The 22137-nt window shown below is 39.5% G+C and overlaps 4 protein-coding genes, 1 long non-coding RNA gene and 2 pseudogenes across 5 annotated transcripts; 1 reads left to right on the plus strand and 6 right to left on the minus strand.

Moving 5' to 3' along the window:
* Positions 1-122: 122 nt before the first annotated feature.
* On the minus strand, positions 123-2120 carry LOC113686224 (uncharacterized). Its single transcript, XM_027203820.2, has one exon. It carries the CDS (start codon positions 2052-2054, stop codon positions 1497-1499), a length of 558 nt encoding a protein of 185 aa, XP_027059621.1. The 5' UTR covers positions 2055-2120; the 3' UTR covers positions 123-1496.
* Positions 2121-2734: 614 nt separating this feature from the next.
* LOC113686223 (uncharacterized) lies at positions 2735-3926 on the minus strand. The gene has a single exon (XM_027203818.2). The coding sequence runs from the start codon at positions 3536-3538 to the stop codon at positions 2951-2953; it is 588 nt and encodes a 195-aa protein (XP_027059619.2). The 5' UTR covers positions 3539-3926; the 3' UTR covers positions 2735-2950.
* Positions 3927-4719: 793 nt separating this feature from the next.
* Positions 4720-5435, plus strand: LOC149037355 (uncharacterized; annotated as a pseudogene).
* Positions 5436-12206: 6771 nt separating this feature from the next.
* LOC113686217 (uncharacterized) lies at positions 12207-14141 on the minus strand. The gene has a single exon (XM_027203814.2). It carries the CDS (start codon positions 13944-13946, stop codon positions 13038-13040), a length of 909 nt encoding a protein of 302 aa, XP_027059615.2. The 5' UTR covers positions 13947-14141; the 3' UTR covers positions 12207-13037.
* A 1775-nt stretch (positions 14142-15916) lies between these two features.
* On the minus strand, positions 15917-17839 carry LOC149037356 (uncharacterized). Its single transcript, XM_089188031.1, has one exon. The coding sequence runs from the start codon at positions 16681-16683 to the stop codon at positions 16423-16425; it is 261 nt and encodes an 86-aa protein (XP_089044157.1). The 5' UTR covers positions 16684-17839; the 3' UTR covers positions 15917-16422.
* A 595-nt stretch (positions 17840-18434) lies between these two features.
* On the minus strand, positions 18435-19282 carry LOC149037357 (uncharacterized). Its single transcript, XR_016181256.1, has 2 exons — positions 19140-19282; positions 18435-18938 (listed from the first exon to the last, which is right to left on the minus strand). It is a non-coding gene; the product is annotated as an uncharacterized LOC149037357 (long non-coding RNA).
* A 179-nt stretch (positions 19283-19461) lies between these two features.
* LOC113671291 (uncharacterized) lies at positions 19462-20708 on the minus strand (annotated as a pseudogene).
* Positions 20709-22137: the final 1429 nt, after the last annotated feature.

Below are 22137 nucleotides of genomic sequence, written 5' to 3' on the forward strand. Positions count from 1 at the left end.
TATTTTGTCTTTTCCGACTCTGCGAACAAGATTTCTCACAACCCCTCTCCAGAAAAATAATGGCCCGTCCCTAAAAGGTTTAAGAAATTACATCAAGAATAAAATTTGATGACAGAAGAATCTAAAACCACGAGCCCTTATCCTTTATTTTGCACAAGATGCTTATTTTTCTACAATATTCTAAGAATGCTTTCTCGTACCAGGTACAGAAAGTCAACTTGAGTATTTGTAGGTATACCAGCTATTTAAGATATCAGATATTCAGTATTACAAATTGTTTTAAAATGAAGTGTGTTACAAAGCTATTTAATCACTTTGTACTTCACCTTCTGTATACTTTCAATGACCACACAGCTATTGATGACTTAAACTTTCTGTGAACCAACGCAAAGTAGTTTCTCAGTGTCACTATTTAAGTCATGTTATTAAAAATTTTTGAAGTCGTCACTCTAATTCTGACAAATGGAGAAACATTTGGTAATGTGCAAGAAAATATCAGAAAAAATATGACACATGATATTCTGAAATGAGCTGCCTAAATGAAAAAAACATCATAGATTGATAAAACTCCAATGACATGAATTTAACCGCATTTAAGAGATTAGATTGACACTAGATTTCAAAAATAATCGCTAAGGTGAAGTGAGCTCGCGACTTAGAGCTAGGTGAATCATCCTGGAGAAAGATGTTTTTCGTCTTGTCACGAGCGTGGCACAAAGATAAAATTCTGAACCCCATGAGGAATCGAAACTCAGATCTTCGGATTCCGCGCTCCGACGCTCTACTATTGAGCAGCAGAGACTTTATAATGAGCGAGGCCCAATACGAAGTTCATATATACGGTTTTCATATATTTTTTGAGTATTTTAGAAGCGACTGTTCGTAGGGGGGCTAAAAGTCTAAACGGTCATCTGCCCCTAAATATGATTATGTGACAAATTAAACCCTTAAACAATGGCACCTTACGCTCTTTTAGAATAACTTTTGGTTTTCCACCACATGAAAAGTTAAAAGATATCTAATGAAAATGGAATTACTTGTTTCATTTTCAGAAAGACTTCAATGCAGTCAAGGCCTAAAAAAACGAAAGAAACAAGGACAATTCTATGTCCACGAGTTGTGCTGCGATGGCGAGCTGTGATGACCATCCGTGACCCAATGTCATTTCACGGTTGTGGAGGCGTCGGAAAATGTGCCATCAATTCAACAAGCCAATACAAATTTGCACATTACACAAATGAGGAGCTTAGATAACAGAGCTGAACCATAATTACCATAAATTATTTGCGGTATGCCAAAAGTTTTTAGAGCTATTTCAGTGAAAAATCTGACCAAATTCTAGAAACTTTACTACTAATTGTTACAGTACTTAGCTTAAAACTAATCAGCAATATTCGTTTTGCTGTTCAACGAAACTGAGGTTTTATAGGAATAAAGTTTCTTGTTTCAAAGCATTCATAAAAAAGCGGGCGCACGTGGTTGTCTTGTACAAAGGGTTAGTACTTCACCGGTTGGGCAGCACTGAGAACAGCAGGCATCGCTCCGGCTTGAGCTTGTCCTTGAGGAGGGGGATGCTGAGTTGAAGGTGGAGGGTAGCTTGGGTAAGGTGGAGGAGGCTGGTTGTAGTTGACCGGCGGAGGAGCCTGTACTTGCTGCGTCATCGCCACATGTGTATGAGTTGAGACGAAGGGTTGATAAGGCTGTTGGGTGACGACCACAGCACCGGGTGTACGATAGCGGTAGTACGGGCAACAAGCACAGTAGAAGCAGGATACGATGGAGATGATGATGGCGAAGAAGATAATTGTACCGATAATAGCGCCTGCAATAGACCCAGCGCCCCAAACACACGAATAAGTGCATTCGTTGTTACAACATACTTCGTCCGAACCACATTGACTACTGTGCGTGCAATAGTAACACCTCTCTCTACAGACTTTATCTGAGCAACAGGTTTTACTCCACCCACAATCGCTCGAGTAACTGCAGTATGTAGCACTTGCCAAACTAAAGAGAAAGACGAAAAGGACGCAAGAAATTTCTTTCGACGCCATGATCAACGCGGAACTCTACTGGCGGAAATACCTCAACCAATTAATAATATGCATGCACATATTTTAACTTCAGCATGCTCATTCTCTTAGAGCACGTAATTTTAATTTAAATAGAAAGTTGATATTGAGCGAAAAAATTTTGAATTGAAAGCAGATATCTCGATTCGATGAAAGATTCGCGAAAGTATAAGAAACTCAAAATGGCGGACAGTTTAGGGGCAAATTAAAGATTAAGATTAAGGAAAAAGCCTGACGACTCCGGCAACAAACGAAATCAGCGACCGAGACAGTGAACCTTTACACGAAGTAAACACGACTAAAAATAGCAGGAAAAAAGAGTGAAATTCTTGCATATATATTATCATGATGTAATCAAAAATTTTTTTAAGCAAAAATGTTACGAGTTCCAAAGCTATTTGATAACAAGAAACGCAAGAAAAATCCTGCATGCATGAGCTGTATTATAGTGGCAATCCGTGAACATTTTACGGAGTGGAGACATGAAATGTCCTTGGTGAGACACGAAGCCATTATTGATTATAGAATTATTAAGTTTGGACTACACAGAATAACAAAAAGAGATGCCTAGATAACGGTGGTGAATTATATTTACCGTAAAAATTTGCAGATTGGACACAAGGTTTTTGACAATATTACAAAAGTTTAGACTGAAACCATAATTATAATTATTTGAAGTATTTTTATTCAAACTCGACAATATGCATGTTGTATTTTGACATTACCGAGTTTTGGAAAAAATCCACAAATGTTTCATAACATGAGGCTAGTTATCTCGTTAAACGGGTTAGTACTTGGCCGGTTAGTCAGCTCTGACAAAAGCAGGCATCCATCGCACAGTGTTCCGCTTGGAGAAGTTATCTCACATATTACTTTACTTAGAACCTGTTCGTTTGCTCGGTTACTGCAGCAGGCATCGGCCCCGCTTGAGTTTGTCCTGGCGGTGGAGGATTCTGGTTTAATGGCGGAAGATAGGTTGAGTAAGGCGGAGGAGCCTGGTTGAAACCTGGAGGAGGCTGATTGTAGTTGACCGGCGGAGGAGCTTGTACTTGCTGTGTTATTGTCGTGTGTGTATGAGTTGAAACGAACGGTTGATAAGGCTGTCGGCTGACGACCAAAACACCGGGTGTACGATAGCGGCGGTAGCACGGGCAGCGAGCACAGTAGAAGCAGAATACAATGGCGATGATGATGGCGAAGAAAAATGCACAAGTTGTGCCGATAATAACACCTGTAATAGCCTCAGCGCTCAATCCACATGAATATTTGCATTCGTTATTGCAACACTGTTCGCCACTGCCACATTCAAAGTTGTACGTACAGTAGGAACAAATCGCTCTACAGACGTTATCCGAACAACAGGTTTCACCTTCCACCACACAATCGCTCGACTCAGTGCAGTATTCAGCACTTCCCAAACCAAAGAGACAGATGAAAAGAACACAACAAATTTCTTTCGGCGCCATGATGATCAACACGGAACTTCACTAACGGCTAATATCTGAATTAATTAATTATATGTTTGCAGAAACTTCTGTATGCTCATTGGATGAGAAAACGCCAAGATATAAACCTAAACAGTGCAGACAGTTTATATTGTTGAGCGCAATAAGTTGAGTGTAGAATATTTAAATTAAAATTGATCAATAGTGGAGTCGAAGTCTTACTTGCAGTATAGGAACAAATCCTCATACATGAACATCAGGTCTCATTATCCAGCAAACAATCACTCAAGTCACTGTAGTATTCAGTGCTTTCCAAGTTAAAGAGGCAAACGAAAATTTTATCAACACAGAAGTTTATTCAGGTTGGAAATGTCTGAACAAACAAGTTGAGCTATGAAGCGTGATCATTCGATTCAGCGTGGTTGGCTGATTGCCAAATCCATTAAGGACCTTTCATTACTTATGACCAGGGGTGGTCTGAGGATTTTGGTCGAGTTACAATAAAGTCCACTTGATTCCCTCCCCTCTCTTCCTCCTCCCCTGAAGAAATGTAATATCATAGTGATCTTCTTTTGTTGGAAGTAAATTTTCTGTAGCACCCCCTTATACTCTGTTCGCAAAGACTGTTCTCACTCTGTTCCCTTCCCAAAATATTAACTTCTTAAGCCTAACCCAACCCCCCTCCCCCCGGGAGGAGTAGAAAGTGAGAGAAATGCCGTATAATTTCGGCTCTAAGTATTAAGATTATAAGTATCCCGCATAGATTCGATTTAGCACTCTCGTTCCAATAAGCGCCCCTTTTCTATTTCAGCGATAGCACTGTTAGAGTACATTTAAATTAAGTTCAACTCGTGGTTCATTTTTCCTTTTCAAAATTACTTACCAAGTCTCACTACAAAAACGTCTCAGTTTCGCAACTTAAATGTCCACGTGAATGCACAGTTTCCTCAAATGAATGATCTCGTCTGAAGGCGATTAATTACTTATCTGGCCGTTCTAGCCAGGCTAAGTATTGTAACAATAACTGCGTTGGATTTTTTATTTTTGCTGCAACTGGCAGTGTTGGACCTTGAAGTTATTTCAAAAACCTGTGGTATGTGCTCACAAAAGAAGTCAAGTCTGACTGAAGACCAGTTTGAACAGTGGTACCAGACCCATCATTGTGAAGGCTCTTATCCCAAGGCTCCAGCCCAAGTACGGAGATGGAATGTGTTAAAAGGATGTGGGGAAGAAGTGAGCAGAACTTTATCAGGTACAAGTGAATGATTTCTGATGGGGACTCGAAAGTATATAATGCCATATGGAGTATTTATGAAGCCTGAGACACTTGTCACCACTATGAAAATCTGCAAAACAGTGACCAGGAGTGTGTTACCTGGAAAGCTTCAGAAGGTTTTAAGAAGTGGGAAGAGGATTACCTGGCTGGAACTGCAGGCTGTGACAAGGTAATGAAATTGGATTGCATTGGACATGTTCAAAAGCGGCTCGTGAAAGCACTCTACGAATTTCAAAAATCCTCAGTGAAATTGAAGGACGGAAAACCAATGTATGGAGGAAATGGAAGACTGACAAAGGCTGCAATTGGAAAACTGAAAAATAATTTTGGCAAGGCAATTCGTAGCAATGTAAAAAGAGAAATTACAACCACTGAAGAGAGGGACCAAGCTGTGCACGTTATGAAAACTGAGATTCTGGCTGGATTGTTCCATTGCCTAAAGCTGCCTAATAAAGAAAGGCACCAGTCTTGTCCGGCAACTTCACCGTGTAAATACAAGAATGGGCTCCCTTGCCCTAACAAGCCACACCATGATATTCATAAATCGTGATTTAAGATGATAATGTCTTTTCATGTGCACTTGAACCATTTTTTTGATCGTGAACCATTTTTTTTATATTGTGAACCATTTTTTTTTGTGATGAACTCCCAACTTTCTTCTGGTTTTGAAAATGTGCGTATCGTTCTCGAACGGCTGTGGCAAGGTTTTGACCAGGGTTTTGACAGGATATGGACTTCATATGGTCGATAAAAGTCATAACACAGACCACTAATGGTTTTTTTAACAAATAAGATAAGACATTACGTCATCTTTTGTCGCGTAAGACTGGTCAAGAATAGAAAAAGGAAAACTTTAATTCTTAAATTTGTTTTTACTGTTTTTGTGTGAAACGTGATCGTCTCAAAAACTCAAAAAGATCATTCGAGATGCATGAAAAGCAAAATATTCTTATGTGACTGAGTTTTACAAAGGGGTTTAGGGGAAAGTTCCTCGAGTCTTCCTCGGGTCAGGCTTTTGAGTCGTGATCGACAGTTGATGTAACCCAGTGCTAGGTGACGCTGTCTCGGGCGAACGATAGCGGTCGTAGAGCACAATAGGAGTTACCCTCGACGCCGTAAACAGCCGCCTTAACCATACCAGGACTTCCTTTCATGCTTCAACAATCCTCCTCAAAGAGATATTCTTTCCAGTATGGACAGCACAGACAATGTTTATATCCGCACACACGACTTCAAATTGCTAACTTATATCTTTTTATCTTTTTTAAGCGAACGCATTGTCTCTGTGGAAAGAGACAAAGACCATATTGACTTTTCACTCATAAACTACAAATTAGTCAGTATGTTCCAAGCGTCACAGGTAATGCTACCTAAAATTAATTCGTTGCAGCTCGAGTTATTCCTTTTATTAAGCCTAAGGCTTCAACCATTCTTCTCTTTTTTCCTCGCGAAGCATTGGGGGATTTGTTACTTCCTTGAATGTATCTAAATTAGCCCCAGGATTTTTCTCAGTCAATTTCTTAAGTTTTTATTTATGTGTTTCTGTGTCGTTAGAAGCCATTCTATAGAATTAAGCAAACCAAATTTCTTAGCCTAATCTTTTCTCACTGGTCTATCAATCGTTTCCTGTGTTCTCTTTTTTGTGTTATGATACGGTGTGGTATCAACCGCTCCGATCCTTAAAGGGAACATCGTAGATGCTTGCCGAGGTTGAATCTTTTTTCTGTGACCGTTTCTTCGCGTTGAAACGATCCTGAACTTGCTTCCGGACACCGAGAAGATGTTTCTTCAGGCTCAGGAGGTCAGTGCAATTCGACGATCTGCAGATTTTACACGCTATAGATCGGCCAGAGAAATTTTGAAATTCGGAGTATTTGATCGCATGACTATTATGTGATAATCGTATGATCTCAAAACAATAGCAAGTTGCTCACTATGGCTTCAGGTATTCTAGAAGCATTCGCAATTTCCGGATTCGTTCCTTTGTTTGTTGGTTCGTAGTAGGAAACAGCCTATAAGGAATCGCCTTGAGTACAAGCGAGTTTGGTGTTTGTTTCTATGAAGACCTGAAACTCATCTCAGTAAGCACCTGAAGGAGAAGCGGTATCCCTGCAAGTGGTCGAAATAGCTGTCGCCTCTTTGAATAAATAATTAGTGAAAAATGTAGTTGTTGAAAAAAGCATTTGAAACACGTGGAATCGAAGGAAATCATTAAATCATAGCGTTCACGTTCATGTATTAGGGCAAAACAGTATTCAGAGCAAATTTTAGTTAAGGACTGGGCACTAACGAGCTCTACAAACGGTACATTTTCCCCGGAAAGAAATTACGATTGCCTTGTCGGGACTCAGAATATCCTAGAAACAGTACTGAGGTAATTATTTGGCTGGTTTACCAAAACTACTTGGTTCGTTCGACCTTTGTTGGAACAAAATTGAATCCAGTCAGTAATATTTGTCCTTGCTATGGTTAGATTACAATCCTACACTAATTTTTTGAGATTATGGATGTGTCAGGGTGAACTCTTACTCGCTTGCATGGGGTGTAGGGGGAGGAGGGGGAAGGGGAGGACAAGGGATAATAAGGTGGTGGGGGCACATATATGTTGTAAACACGTTGATCAAAAGTTTCACTTCCATAATAATTGCAAAACAATTTTGTCATGGGAAAGTGCCAGAGAATATCACCTTGATACTCTCTTACTTCCGCTCAGGTTTTCGAAACGTCAGTCACCACTACCGACAAAAGTCCTTCTTAGGACTTCGCTCAAACGGACGATCCAATAACACCATCACTAAATTTTCGCACGGTTAAAGTTCCACTATACAAAGCACGCCAGCGGAGATCCATATTCAAGAGATAAAGGTGACAGATCGAGTTGAAAAGAATGCAGCTGCCATGTGTTCTGGAGAGTAACTCTATATAGAGAGTTTCTAAACATTCCAACGAAGCTTGGTTCTGTATCGTAGATACTGATGTTCCCTTTCTGGAACTTTTAATTCAAATTCTCAAAATAATTTTCTTCTTTGTGTTATGGTAACTTGTATTCATCTTGTATCAGTTTATCGTGTGTAAAGTTTAGACGGTTTCTTTCTGAATTCTCTACCTATTTAAACCAATTGAAACCTTTTATTAAAATTATTCATATTCAGTGGTCTCACCGCCGCTTATTATATTTTAGATCTTTTTGCAAACTACAATTCACGTTCCAGCTAGGGTGTACAGAGAGAAACACCTTGATAACGTATGTGCAGGATATCGCAAAAATCCTTTACGATGATGGGTTTATTTTGAGGGCCTCACGGATTTAACTTTGAGTGGAGAGGGGCGAGGTTGATATTGAATCTACGGTCTATACGGGAATGGCCCACCCGAAAGCAATACCTGTTCATTCAGATTACGAAGTGCGAGGTTTCGCAAGTTGAGCTACAATTAAATGGGAGCTGTTGAGAGTGGTAAGAAGCGAATGACCTAGTTATGATTAATTTAATCTCTAGTTCTGCTGGAGAATATTAAACAATCTAAGGCTTCTTCTAACAATTAAGAAGAGATTATAAACGGCAATTTTATATTCTATTGCAATCAGAGAGCACTCAACGGAAAAAGGTCTGGTAAATTTAGTTTTCTTTGTTTTTACTGTCTTCTGCTGCTTTTTGCGACTTCATTGCAGATATTGTCCAAAAGTTAAGAACTTTACAAGTCTGCTCCACACACTTTTTTTCTTGCACGGGATCGAAGCGGGCAATTCTGAGCGGGCAAGATAGTACCGGTGGCCGATTAGAACACGTTCTATTTTTATATCATTTACCATATTACGAGAATTCCCTCTCTAGAAGGCTTTTATGCTCGACTCGGTCAGGTTCCTAAAGGTCCTTCTAGGGCAGACCACAACACCGGGATCTACGTTCCCTACTCTTTGCGATAAGTGTGTGGGTTCTTTAACGTCCCCTACTAACTAGTACCGAGAAGATGCAGGAGACGGGGCCTACGGCTTTTCGTTCTTATCCGAGAAGACTAGAATGTTTAATCGCTTGCAGATATCATAGCAAAGGCAGCACATTCTCCTCAGTTATTTTAAGACCCTGAGTGTGGGTCCGGTCTGGGTCTTGAACCCCAACCTCCCGCACAGTAGTCCGGCGCTCATCCACATGAGCTTACCAGGCGGCGGTGATTCGTGATTCACTTTATAATGCCGACGGGCGCTGCCAACTATATATTGCTCCGCACTATTATAGAAGTAAACTGTAGTTAGGAAAAAACGCTTTCGAATTAGAATTATGCCACTAGGAATATAGAAGCTCAGACGGGAGAGCTTATCTGAGATCTAAAGTTTTTAGTCAAATTTACCGGAAAAGTGCGTGAAATTCAAAAGCCAGCCACTCAACGGGGGAGTGCAAAGGGTTAAGGGTTGAGACATTCTTGCTTCATTATGCTATCACTTTGAAATCTGTAGCATGAAGGCGTGAATGAAAGTGATCCTCGCAGTGATGTGCACTACTTAGGCAGTAGTGAAAATAAGGCCTGAAAAAATAAAAATTCAGGCCTGTACGGGATTTGAACCCATGACCTCTGCGATACCGGTGCAGCGCTCTACCAACTGAGCTAATAAGCCAACTGGGAGCTGGACATGATGGTGGTTCTAAATAAACCCGTGAAGTGATGAATAGACGGTTAAGAATATATGAAAGTCATATATTTGAAGTTGATAAAAATACAGTGATGTGATTTGTATCTGTTATAATGTGGTGGCAAGCCTTTATGTCACAATCTACCTTTAATTGAAGTAACTGAAATTTTGCAAGGGAGTTTGCTTAGAGGCGCAGAGGAGGTAAAGTTTGGGTGGAGTCTGCACCCCCGTAGTTTGGTAGCCAAGAACTTCTAATTCTGTATTTATCACTTTCATTAGGCACAACATCATTTCAATCTAGCTAAATGTGTTTAAAAATTCTTAACAAAGAAACTAAAATTAGGGCGAAGTCTACCCTTGTCGAGTCCATTGTACGTGATGTTTTGATGTCGAATTAATTTCCACTCGTTTTGTTGACAGAACTTTATAAAGTTCTTGTTCGCTGTGTTGACTGCTTGAGTTTTAAGCAGCCAAGATGAAACTTTCGCCACTTTTACAAGAACAAAGCAAAAATTCTAAATATCGACGCTAATTTTACTTGCGAACCGGTTACCGGCATATCAAACGGAACCTTGAACGCAGCGGCGGATGAACAAAAATTTATTCTTAAAAAAAAACTGCTACATCAAGCAAACGTACATACCGCTCGACATCGTTATAGCATAGACATTCATACACACATATACTATATTTAAGCTCGAAATTCAGTGTAGCTGTAGGGCTAATATATTCGAGAAAATAAGCTAAAATGAAATAAAAATATGCTATCTTACGATTCAATATTACTTAAAAGCTATATACAATATTATTTATAAACTATATACAATATTATTTATAAACTATATACAATATTATTTTTAAACTATATACAACATTATGCATGAAATATAACTTGTAGATCTACTGTGGAAAAGCTTCATATCTGAGGATCCCCTGCTTGAATTCTAGAAAATATAATGTTCTGTAAGTGTCTGGGAGAGAGTTCCATATTTTGCTAGCTAAGTATGAAAAAGAGTGCAGACCGTATGTCGTTGTTTTTGGGTTGGGAAGGGATATGATTTGCGCGCAAATTGTAGGATGAAGACCGTACGGTGAACATATCTTTTAAACAACCTGGATAATTCGTAAAGAGCAGACTCTTATATAACGTGATCATGAAGTTCTGGAGGCGTGTAATGAATAGAGATTTTAAGTTAACTTTGCTTAGTAAAATGTCGTATGGAAAGCTGTAGTCCTGTAGTATAAACCTAAGAATGCGCTTATTTAGATTATCTATTTTGTCGGCATTGCGCGCACCACAGAAATGCCAAACAGAAGAACAGTAGTAAAAATGCGGCATGAAGGCTTTATGGAGCTTCAATAGCGTCTCCTTATTAATAAGTTTCCGAAATCTAAGCATTACGTTAAATTGATTATTTGTTTTCTTACAGATAACTGATACGTGATTATCAAAAGAAAGCCTATTATCTATTGTCATTCCAAACATATCTATCGAATTATGTATTGGGAAACAAAAATTGTGCTCACTTTTTCGCAGGATCAGAGCCTGGTGCTTTTTCTCGTTAACAATCGTGCCATTGTTTTTATACCATCGAAGGATCTGCTAAAGATCCAATCAGCTTAAAGTGGAATATTAAATAAGGTGACGAATTTCCCTGAAGCGGAATAAAATTACTTACGGCCAACGGACTAATTTGCATAGTTCGGCTCTCACGCTGGCAAAATCAACAAAAGTTTGCAGTCATCACGGCGAAGGGAATAAATAGATGGAATATTTTTTTCTATTTTATGCTTTCCAACATCTTATTAGAAGAAATCAACAGGAGTTTTCATTGGTCTGGTCCGGACATAAGAAATATTACCTGAAAAGAGAAAGAGCCTTTTTTTTTGGTCGCTAGATATTTTGTATGGATATGCAGAATGCGCAACATCTCTCCGGAAATAAAAAACTTCCCCCTCTTCTTCTCACATTATAATGCATAAATCATTATTACAAAGAAAAGCCATGCTTAAAACCAGCACAACACGCATTTACTTAGTGTTTTCTTTAATTCTGTTTACATATAATTTGGTGTTCGTATCCTTTTTTCCTGCACTTTTTTGTTTTCTTTTAAACTACCTTTTTTCTAACAATTTTAAGTAGTGCACTCTATACACTGTAAACGTTTTTGTTTTTTCTTTTCTTTCTTTTAAAATATATAGTTATTTTGTTTAGTCGCTCTTCAACCTGTATTGTTTTAAATATTGTATTGCACTTTAACGTACGTATTTGTAAAAAACAAAAAACGTAAGTAATGTAGCTATAGATGTAACTGTACTGTAAGTTATTTTCTGTAGCCGTGATGTAATATAGCTGTAATTAAAGTAATATAGTTGTTTTTGGTAAAAAAAAAAAAAAAAAGAGAAAGAGTTCTTTTGACCAATACCAGGGTGTTTTTGAATAAATTATAGCGACCCACTGAATACTCACATGCTTTTAAAACCCCTTAAAACCCCTTAAATATCACATAATTTAGGAATACAGACGATTTCTTGTTGTATGCAATGTGTTACGAGGAGCGAGCTTCTCAACTTTTGAAATTTTCAATGTCGCAATCGGTTAAAAAGGGATTTTGCACCTCTCGTTATTGAGAGCTCTAAAATATTTCATTTTGACGTATTTCCAGACACAAAGGCGCTTTTATTTACTCACTAACAAAGATAGCATAAAAGTTTAAGGGAAACCTTGGTTCCGATGCGAAATACCCTAGACCACTCTCATATCAGACTGAACCTTACACACGGCAGCTGATTAACAAGAATTTATTATTCAAAACAAAATGTCACAACATTCAAACATAAATACTTCTCAATATCGATATAGCATATGCTGTCGAGGGATCTGCTAAAGATTCCATTAGCTAAAAGTAAAATATGAAAAAAGTAACCAATCTCCCTGAGGCGGAATATGATTACTCACTTCTGTAGATAAGGTAGCAGCTGAAATATAGTAAAACCAACCGAGCTCATAAGACAAATTTTAAACCTGTGTAATCCTATTACTGAGATCATCAATCTGACTGCTCTAACGATCGAAATTCGTAATCTTACAAATTTCATGAGCGGAAATACAATGAAAACTGTCGATGGAACCATAGACTCGGTTAATAACAGCCACATCGGTTTAATATGACACTTAAAGTGAAACTACATTTCTTAGAATACAATATTCATTCTGGAAAATTAATGCAAATGATCGGACTCATCTATCTCCAACAAAAATCCTTTGCACAAGAAATCTATGTCTACTTTTTGTTTTTCTTTGAACGACGACGAAGGCGAAATAGGTATTCGAATTTGCAAATATACAGCGTGCAGCTCATACCTAGGATTAGTGTAATTTCACTTAAGATTAGAGAACCTATTCCCTAACTTATACTTCTAGAACTATCCTTGGAAAATCTTACACAACATTTAGTAATTTGTCTACGTTTACATCTATGTAAATGGAAAATAAAAACCAAAGGTTATTTTACTTCACCGGAACCTTGATCCACTTGTAGAAGTTACCTTGCAAATTATTTTAATTATTTCTGGTTCGGTTATTCGGCGTTTACTGCAGCTGGCATCGGCGCCGCTTAAGCTTGTCGTAACGGTGGAGGATATTGGTTTGGTGGTGGAGGATAGCTTGCGTAGGGCGGAGGAGCCTGATTGAAACCTGGAGGAGGCTGATCGTAACCAGCTGGAGGAGGCAGGTTGTAACCTGCTGGAGGAGGCTGATCGCATCCATCTGGAGAAGGCAAGTTGTAGTTCACCGGCGGAGGAGCATGTACTTGTTGTGTCGTCATCATTTGGATTGAGAAGATTTGTTGCTGTGGCTGTTGGCCGGCGACGACCACAGCACCGGGTGTACGATAGCGGTAGTACGGGCAACAAGCGCAGCAGCAGCAGGATACGATGGAAATGATGATTGTAAAAAAAATAATCGTGCCGATAACAGTGCCTGCAATAGACCCGCCGCTCCAACCACAGTATGAGGAACAAACTCCCCCACAACAATCCTCATCAAGGTCACACTGGTAGTGGGACGAACAGTAGCAAGATGACGAACTGTTAATGCACTTGCTATTACAACATTTCTTGCTGGATTCACATTGGTAGTCATACGAACAGAAACAAGAGGATAAAATATTGATACATTTGCTTTTACAGCATTTCTTGCTCGATCCACATTGGTAGTCGTACGTGCAGGAACAGGAAGAAGAGCTACTGATGCATTTGCTTTTACAGCACTGTTCGCCAATGTCACATTGGTAGTCGTACGTACACGAACATGAAGAGAAACTGCTGATACATTTCCCATTACAGCATTGTTCGTTCGTTCCACACTGGTAGTCGTACAAACAGTAGTGACATCTCTCTCTACAGACTTTATCTGTACAACAGGACTCACTATAGGAACAATCACTGTCGTAAGTACAGTAGGTAGCACTTCCCAAGGCAAAGAAGCAGACGAAAAGAAAGCATGAAAGCTCCTTAGCGGCCATTGTCCTTTCACAATTTCAGTGGCGTCCGTTCGTTGTGAGATAATAAATAAATTAATAAGATGCAGTTGGCTGATTTCCATATTCTCTTTAGACACTCTACCAATGGAAACCCCAATAGATGGTTGGAAGGGTGCTGGGAAAGAGAAAAGGAATCGATAGGGGAAGTTGGATGGCAAGAGGAGAGATGCTGTTACCATACATAATCATAATGGTTCAGTACCTTTCAAGTCAGGCCAAAGCTAAAACTCAAACAAAAGCCCAGATATTGAACAAAGAACGTAAAGACGTCACAAATCTGTGAACCCCGTCGTCATTCAAGAAAAAAAAACCAGTCATTCGTAAATATGGATCTACGATAAAGATACATCTTTTCATTTTCTTTTTAATGAGTACTTGTGAGCAGCAAACAGCTATAGATCTCGTCAACTTGATTTGTTTTCTCCCAACGGTTTCGTCTGATTACACAGACTTTGTGAGGGAATTTGAACAAGATCGCTCAAAGGAACTTACTACACACGTTATTTACAAGTACAAGTCACGTTCCCACAAGGGCGTCAAGAGCGAGAAATACCCACATAAGTAGGTGAAGGATATCACAAAAATCGCACATGATATTGAGTTTAATTTTAGGGCTCTCGGATTTCTCCTTGCGTATAGTGGAGAGTGGCGGGGTCGATATTCTCTCCAATTGACAAGAAGGTCCATACGGGCATGGTATGTTCGAAAAGGATACCCTTTCATTCAGATTTCGAGTTGCCAGGTTTTACGAGAAGAGCTTCAGTTACAGGGAAACTTTTGAGCGCGGGGAAAAACGAATAATCTAGTTGTTATTGGTCTAAGTTCTGGATCTGGTGAGGATTGAACAATCCGAGGTTCTTTTAACGATCAGTGAATACCCAACAGGTCCGATTAAGTAAGTAGTTTCTACAACGGTTTCATCATCCGGGAAGACTACTTTGCTTTAAACTTTTGCGAAGATTGGATGTCACGCAACTCGAGTAACGCAGCTCATTGTCATGAAATCGACGATTGGATAATAATCCTGGGATGGTAATCGTAACTTTTCTCTAAATTCAATCCAACGTAGGAACAGTTCAATGCAAAATTGCTCCATATTATGCATGTAAGAGTCTATTTCATACTTAAATATGTCAGATAAATGAGTTGCCGTTTGTTTCTATGCTGACTTGTTTTACACATCTTAGTACTCGGCCGGTGAGCGGGACGACATCGAAACGACTTGTCCTTGTACCTCGGATGGAGGATACGGAGTTGGGTAGGATGGCCAGTCACTCTTTGTCTCCATGGCCTTTCGCATCAGCTTCTTTGCTATTTTGACGGCGTTCTCAGCCTTGTCGTTGGATTAGGGGTAGGTTGGAGAACTTATGGCAAGTTCGAAGGAGTGTGCACGAGCAAACTCTTGAAGATCTCTTGATGCAAACGTTTCGCCCTTATCTGGGATGACTTGATCTGGGTTCCATGCTTTGCGAAGTGGTCCTTAACTTTGCGGATGACTGATAGTTGTCACGCTTTCAGATGCCCTGCGTTTATTTATAATTCACGAACGACAAAAAAAAAAACATGGTAAATAGAGGCTCGTAGAAATGAGTTTTCACTATAGACGCCATGGAATGTTCTTCAGGGCTTAGTCTTATGGAAGACAGATAGAATTAGGGGAAATAATGAACGTGTGTTGATTCAACTCTATTGAATCAAAAGTGAACACATCCCTAGTACAGCTATCTCGAGTTACATATCTGTTGCCTTCACAATATAGGATATCCAGTCACAACTTGCATATTAAACTGAATCTTACACGCGGCGGCGAATTAACAAGAATTTATTTTCCAAAAAAAATTGTGACAACACAGGAATGTAAATACTGCTCGACATCGACATAGCATATGCTGTTGAAGGATCTGCTAAAGATCCGATCAGCTAAAAGTAGGATATAAAAAAAGTAACAAATCTCTCTGAAGCGAAATAAGTTTATTCATGTCTGTAAATGAGGTAGCAGCTGAAATATAGTATAACCAACCAAACTCATAGTACAAATATTTAACCTGTGTAAATATATTACTAAGGTTATCAATTTGACTGCAATCTTGAAAATTTCATAAGCGGAAATACATTGAAAACTGTCGATGGAAGCATTCATTTGGCCGGACTCATCTATTTCCAAAAGAAATCTGTGCCTACTTTTTGTTTTTCTTTGAACGACGAAGGCGAAATAGAAGTTCAAATTTGCAAATATACAGCGGGCAGTCATGGCTGAGATGAGTATAAGCTTATTTAAGATTAGAGAGCCTATTCCCTAACTTATACTTTTAAAACTATCACTAGAGAAAAATTACACTGATAACATTTAGTAACTTGACTACGTTTACATGCATGTAAATGAAAAATATAAACCAAAGATTATTTATTTCACCGGAACAGTAATGTGTTGGAGAAGTTACCATACAGATTACTTTAATTACATCTCGTTCGGTTGTTCGTCGTTTACAGCAGCTGGCATCCACGCCGCTTGGGCTTGTCCCAGAGGTGGAGCATATTGGTTTAGAAGTGATGGACCGCCTGAGTAAGGCGGAGGAGCCTGATTGAAACCTGGAGGAGGTTGATCGTAACCAGCTGGAGGAGGCTGGCTGTAAGCTGCAGGAGGAGGCTGGTCGTATCCATCTGGAGAGGGCGGTTTGTAGTTCACTGGCGGAGGAGCATGTACTTGTTGCGTCGTCATTACGTAGCCTGAGACGATTTGTTGTTGTGGCTGTTGGCCGGTACTGGGTGTACGATAGCGGTAGCACGGGCAACAAGCGCAGCAGCAGCAAGATACGATGGAAATTACGATGGCGAAGAAGAAAATCGTGCCGATAATTGCGCCTGCAATAACTCCGCCGCTCCAACCACAGTACGACGAACAAACTCCTCCACAGCAATACTCTCCACTGTCACACTGGTAGTCGGACGAACAGGAACAAGAAGACGAACTACTAATGCATTTGCTATAACAGCATTTCTTGCTCGATCCACATTCGTAGTCGTACGTGCAGGAACGGCAAGAAGACGAACTACTGCATTTGCTATTACAGCATTTCTCGCCCCATCCACATTGGTGGTCGTACGAACAGAAACAACGGTCTCTGCAGACATAATCACAACAGGACTCACTGTAGGAACAATCACTGTCGTAGGTACAGTAGGTAGCACTTCCCAAGGCAAAGAAACAGACGAAAAGAATGCATTGAAGTTCCTTTGGGGCTATTGTCCTTTCACAATTTCAACTGCGTCCGTTCGATGTGGGACAATAATCAGTTGGCTGATTTCCAAATTCTCTCCGGACACTTTACCATGGAAACCCACGAACAAAGAAACTAAAAACGTAATAAATTTGTCGACCCTGTCATCATTTAAGAAATCGCAGTCATTGGTAAATATTAATCTCCGATAAACATACGTAGCAACAAGAAACGGTTTGTCCTTCTACCTCAGCGGGAGGATCCTGGGTTGGACCGGGTGGTGAATAATGCAATTTGTGATAATCGTAATGAGCATAAATAAATATTTTGTCGACACGTGTCAAAAGACTGGAGGCAAGTGCGAGGTTTGCAGGGAGTTATGGGATCGTAGTTTGTAATTTTAGGTCGTTAATTAGGCATTCTATGGTCAGTCGTCGCCGTGTTTAGTTGTTAGGTCTCGTTGTCGTTTAAGTCGAGGGAAAAAATCCCGTAAAAAGTGGGGAAAAGAGTCTGGAAAAGAGTCGGGAAAAGGTCGGGAGAAAAGTCGGGAAAAAAGGCAAGAAAAAATACGAGGATAAAGTCGGGAAAATAGTCAGAAAAAGTCGTAAAAAATTCGGGAAAAAGGTCGGGAATAAAGTAAAAAAAAAAGACGGGAAAAAAATTGGGAAAAAGTCGGAGAAAAAAAAGACAGAGCACAGAAAAACTCAAGGGGAGATTTGTAATTGAAGGCGTAATAATAATTTATTATTGAAAGCATAATGGCACTTAATGTGCTCCTTTACGCTACTAATCATAACCACTATAATTTTCTTAAATGTGATTGGCGCATCAGCTGCTTCTTTTTTCACTAATCATTCTGTTCAGTTGGTTGTAATCAGACACCTGTAATCGGACAGTTGAAGCAGCCAATCATGCTAGGTCCATTCAGCTAAATCCACCAATCACAGATTTGATCACAATAACCAAGGCCAGCGACTAGACGGGGGAAGTGCAAACTGAAAGATTATAATTAATTAGACTCAAAGCTGTGCGTTTGCCTTCAGTTCTATCCAAATTAGATCAAAAGTAAGGGTGGTGGTTATATCATGGACAGTTATAAGGCTGGATGCAAATTAAAAGCGTTTCTCTGTAGTTTGGTATTCAACATGCTTTCTGACCTTTCTCAAAGGCTTATCAACGTCGACACATCCAGCTCCATTATGATTATGGTAATTACATCACGCGAACTTCAGGACTATGACTGTAAAACATCGCAGGTTTCATTGTATTTTATTTCTCTGATACGAGCGAATTTGTAATTGTCGAGACCTCATTCACCGCTAACCCAGCTTAGTAAAACCATCTGCTTTAAGCAGATTTTCAGTTTCACAAAGCCCAACTTCAAATAGTGTCTGGATCTGCTAATATGATGAAGATGTCCGCCAAATACAAGGTCCTTTTAGACTAAATGTGGCAAGACAAAAATTGGGATTCAACTGCTTTCTTTTAGCTGATTAATGTCTCCTTCATCAGGTTTCATAGTAGAAAAGCTTTCGCGACAAATGCATACTCAGGTTTAATACTGAAAGCAAAGATGTAACCGTATACAAATGTTTTCACCTGGTTTGTCTCGACAGATCTCGTCAGTGTTGATGAAAGCAAATCGCCCAAACGCCAACTTCTCAATAAATCCTTCAGATGAAATTTTCGTCACGTTTACAAGCACAAAGAAAGAGTTGAGAATATCCGATGTAAAATTCACTTGCGAATCGGTCATCTGCATATCAAAATAAACCTTACATTACACATGGCGGCGGATTAACGAAAATTTATCATTCAAAAAAATTGTGACAATACACAAATGTAAATACTACTTAACATAGCATTTGCTGTAGAAAGATCTGCCGGAGATCCGATCAGCTTAAGGTAGAATAAGAAAAAGTAACAAATCTCCCTGAGGAGGAAAATAATTTCTTACGTCTGTAAATAAGGTAACAGCTCAAATGCAATAACATTCTATTACAAAAATTGTCAATTTGACCGCAATCACGATCGACACTGAACATTACTTGTGTATATCACAAGCGGAAATAGATAGAAAACTGTTGATGGAAGCGTGGACTGGGTTAAATACAGCCCGATCTGTTTAATGTGGCACTTTAAGTGTAAACTACATTTCTAACAATACAATATTCATTCTGGAAAATTGATGCAAATGGCCAGACTCTTGTATCTCCAGAAGGAATCTGTGTCTACTTTTTGTTTTTCTTTGAACGACGAAGGCGAAATAGGTGTTCAAATTTGCAAATATACATATGCAATCTCATGGCTAAGATTAGTAGAAGTTAATTTAAGACTGGAGAACCTCTTCCCTTACTTAATATACTTCTAAAACTACCCTTAGAAAATCTTACTTAACATTTAGTAATTTGACAACGTTTACATCCATGCAAATGGAAAATATAAACCAAAGGTTTTTCATTTCCTCCGAACAGTGATGTGCTTGGAAAAGCTACCTCACACGTTACCTTAATTACATCTCGTTCGGTTTTTCGGTGTTTAATGCAGCTGGCATCGGTGCTGCTTTCGCTTGACGCAGCGGTGGAGGATATTGGTTCGATAGTGGTGGACAGCTTGAGTAAGGTGGAGGGGCTAGATTGAAGCCTGGATGAGGCTGGTCGTAACCAGCTGGAGGAGGCTGGTCATAACCAGCTGGAGAAGGCTGGTAATAACCAGCTGGAGAAGGCTGGTTAAAGTGGAGGAGCATGTACTTGTTGCGTCGTCATCATGTCGGTTGATACGGTTTGTTGTTGTGGCTGTTGGCCGGTGACGACCACAGCACCGGGTGTACGATAAAGATAGTACAAGCAACAAGCACAGCAGCAGCAGGATACGATGGAAATGATGATGGCGAAGAAGATAGTCGTGTCGATAATAGCGACTGAAATAGCTGCGTCGCTCCAACCATAGTATAAGGAACAAACACTCCCACAACAATCCTTCCCAATGTCACATTAGTCGTTGGACGAACAATAACAAGAAGACGAACTACTAATACATTTCCCATTTCAGCATTTCTTGCTCCATCCACATTGGTAGTCGTATGTGCAGGAACAAGAAGACGAACTACTGATGCATTTGCTATTACAGCATTTCTTGCTCCATCCACATTGGTACTCGTGCGAACAGGAACAAGAAGACAAACTACTGATGCATTTGCTATTACAGTACTGCTTGCCACTGTCACATTGGTAGTCGTACGTGCAGGAACAAGAAGAAGAACTTCTGATGCATTCGCTTTTACAGCATTTCTTGCCCAATCCACACCGGAAGCGTGCGAACAGGAACAAGAAGAGAAACTACTGATACATATGCTATTACAGCATTGTTCGTTCGATTCACATCAGCAGTCGTACAAACAGCGTCATTGAACAACGCTGTCTGTACAATAGGACCGACGGTAGGAACAATCACTGTCGTAGATGCAGTAGGTAGCACTTCCTAAGTCAAAGAAACAGACGAAAAGAAAGCATGAAAGTTCCATAGGGGCCAATGTCCTTTCACAATTTCAATGGCGTCCTTTCGATGTGGGAACATAATCGCTTGGCTGGTTTCCAAATTCTCTCCAGACACTAAACCATGGAAACCCTCATAGATTGTGGGAAGGGTGCAGGGGAAGGCGAAAGGGAATCGGTAGGGGACGTTGAAGGGGAACAGGAGAAATTCTGTTGCCCTACATAATTTCGTTGCGGGAATGTTTCAGTACCTTTCAAGTCAGACCAAAGCCAAAATTCATACAAAAACTCAAACATTAAACAAAGAACCTAAAAACGTCACAAATCTATCAACCCTGTCTTCATTTAATAAAAATACAGACATTCGGAAATATTGACTTACGATAAAGATACCTTTTCATTTTATTTTAAATGAGTTCTAGTGAGCAGCAAATAGCAACAGATCTTGTCAATTTGATTTGATTCTCCGACTGGATTCGTCTCCTTACACACCTAATTTACAAACTACAAGTTACCTTTCAGCAAGGACGTCAGCAGCGAGAAATATACCCACATAGTGTGCGTGCAGAGTATCATTGGAATCTGCATGATGTTGAGTTTAATTTTGGGGCTCTCGGATTTAACGTTGAGTTGGAAGAGGGCGGTATGTTTTAAAGGGGTACAGTTTTATTCAGATTTCGAGGTATCAGCTTACATGAGATGAGCTTCAGTTACAAAGAAACTTTTAAGCGCGGGAAAAAGCGAATGGCTTAGTTGTGGTTGGTTTAAGTTACAGATCTGGTGAAACGAACGAAAAACGAAAAACTAGCTTTTCCAACGAAAAACTAACTTTACTCCCGCAAGTATCCGCCTTAAATAGAGCAAATTAAATGACCAACATCCGGGAAGATTACTTTGCTTCGAACTTCCGCGAAGATTGCTTGTCACGCAACCCTAGTAACGAAGCTTATTGTCGAGAAATCAGCGATTGGATAAGAATCTTGCGATGGTAATAATAACTTTTCTCTAAATTCACTCCAAAAGAAAATCTTGACGTTACAATATACCAAATTAGTTTCCGGACATTGATGTAGTGGTGACTTTGTTATTGAATAAAAGTTCGCATCAGGGTATTTTTTATATATATATATTTTTTACGATAAAATTATTTTTTATCTCTCTATAGAATAAATGGAAACATCCATCATTAACAAAAGCACTAACCCTATGGAGACATATCGATCGAAAAACTAGCTGTATATCCGCAAGTATTTGCCGTAATTAGAAGAAATTAAATGAGGAGCTTCCGGAAGGTTACTTGTCACGAAATTCGAGTAACGAGGAAATTGAAGCTTATTGTCGAGAAATTGACGATTGGATAAGAATCTTGGGATGGCAATTAGAACTTTTCTCTAAATTCAATCTAATATGGGGACAATCCAATGCAGAGTTACTCTCTACCATGCATATAAGAGTCTATGT

This window comes from Pocillopora damicornis, chromosome 11, assembly GCF_964200805.1.
Source record: "Pocillopora damicornis chromosome 11, jaPocDami1.2, whole genome shotgun sequence".
In the NCBI taxonomy this organism is placed as follows: domain Eukaryota; kingdom Metazoa; phylum Cnidaria; class Anthozoa; order Scleractinia; family Pocilloporidae; genus Pocillopora; species Pocillopora damicornis.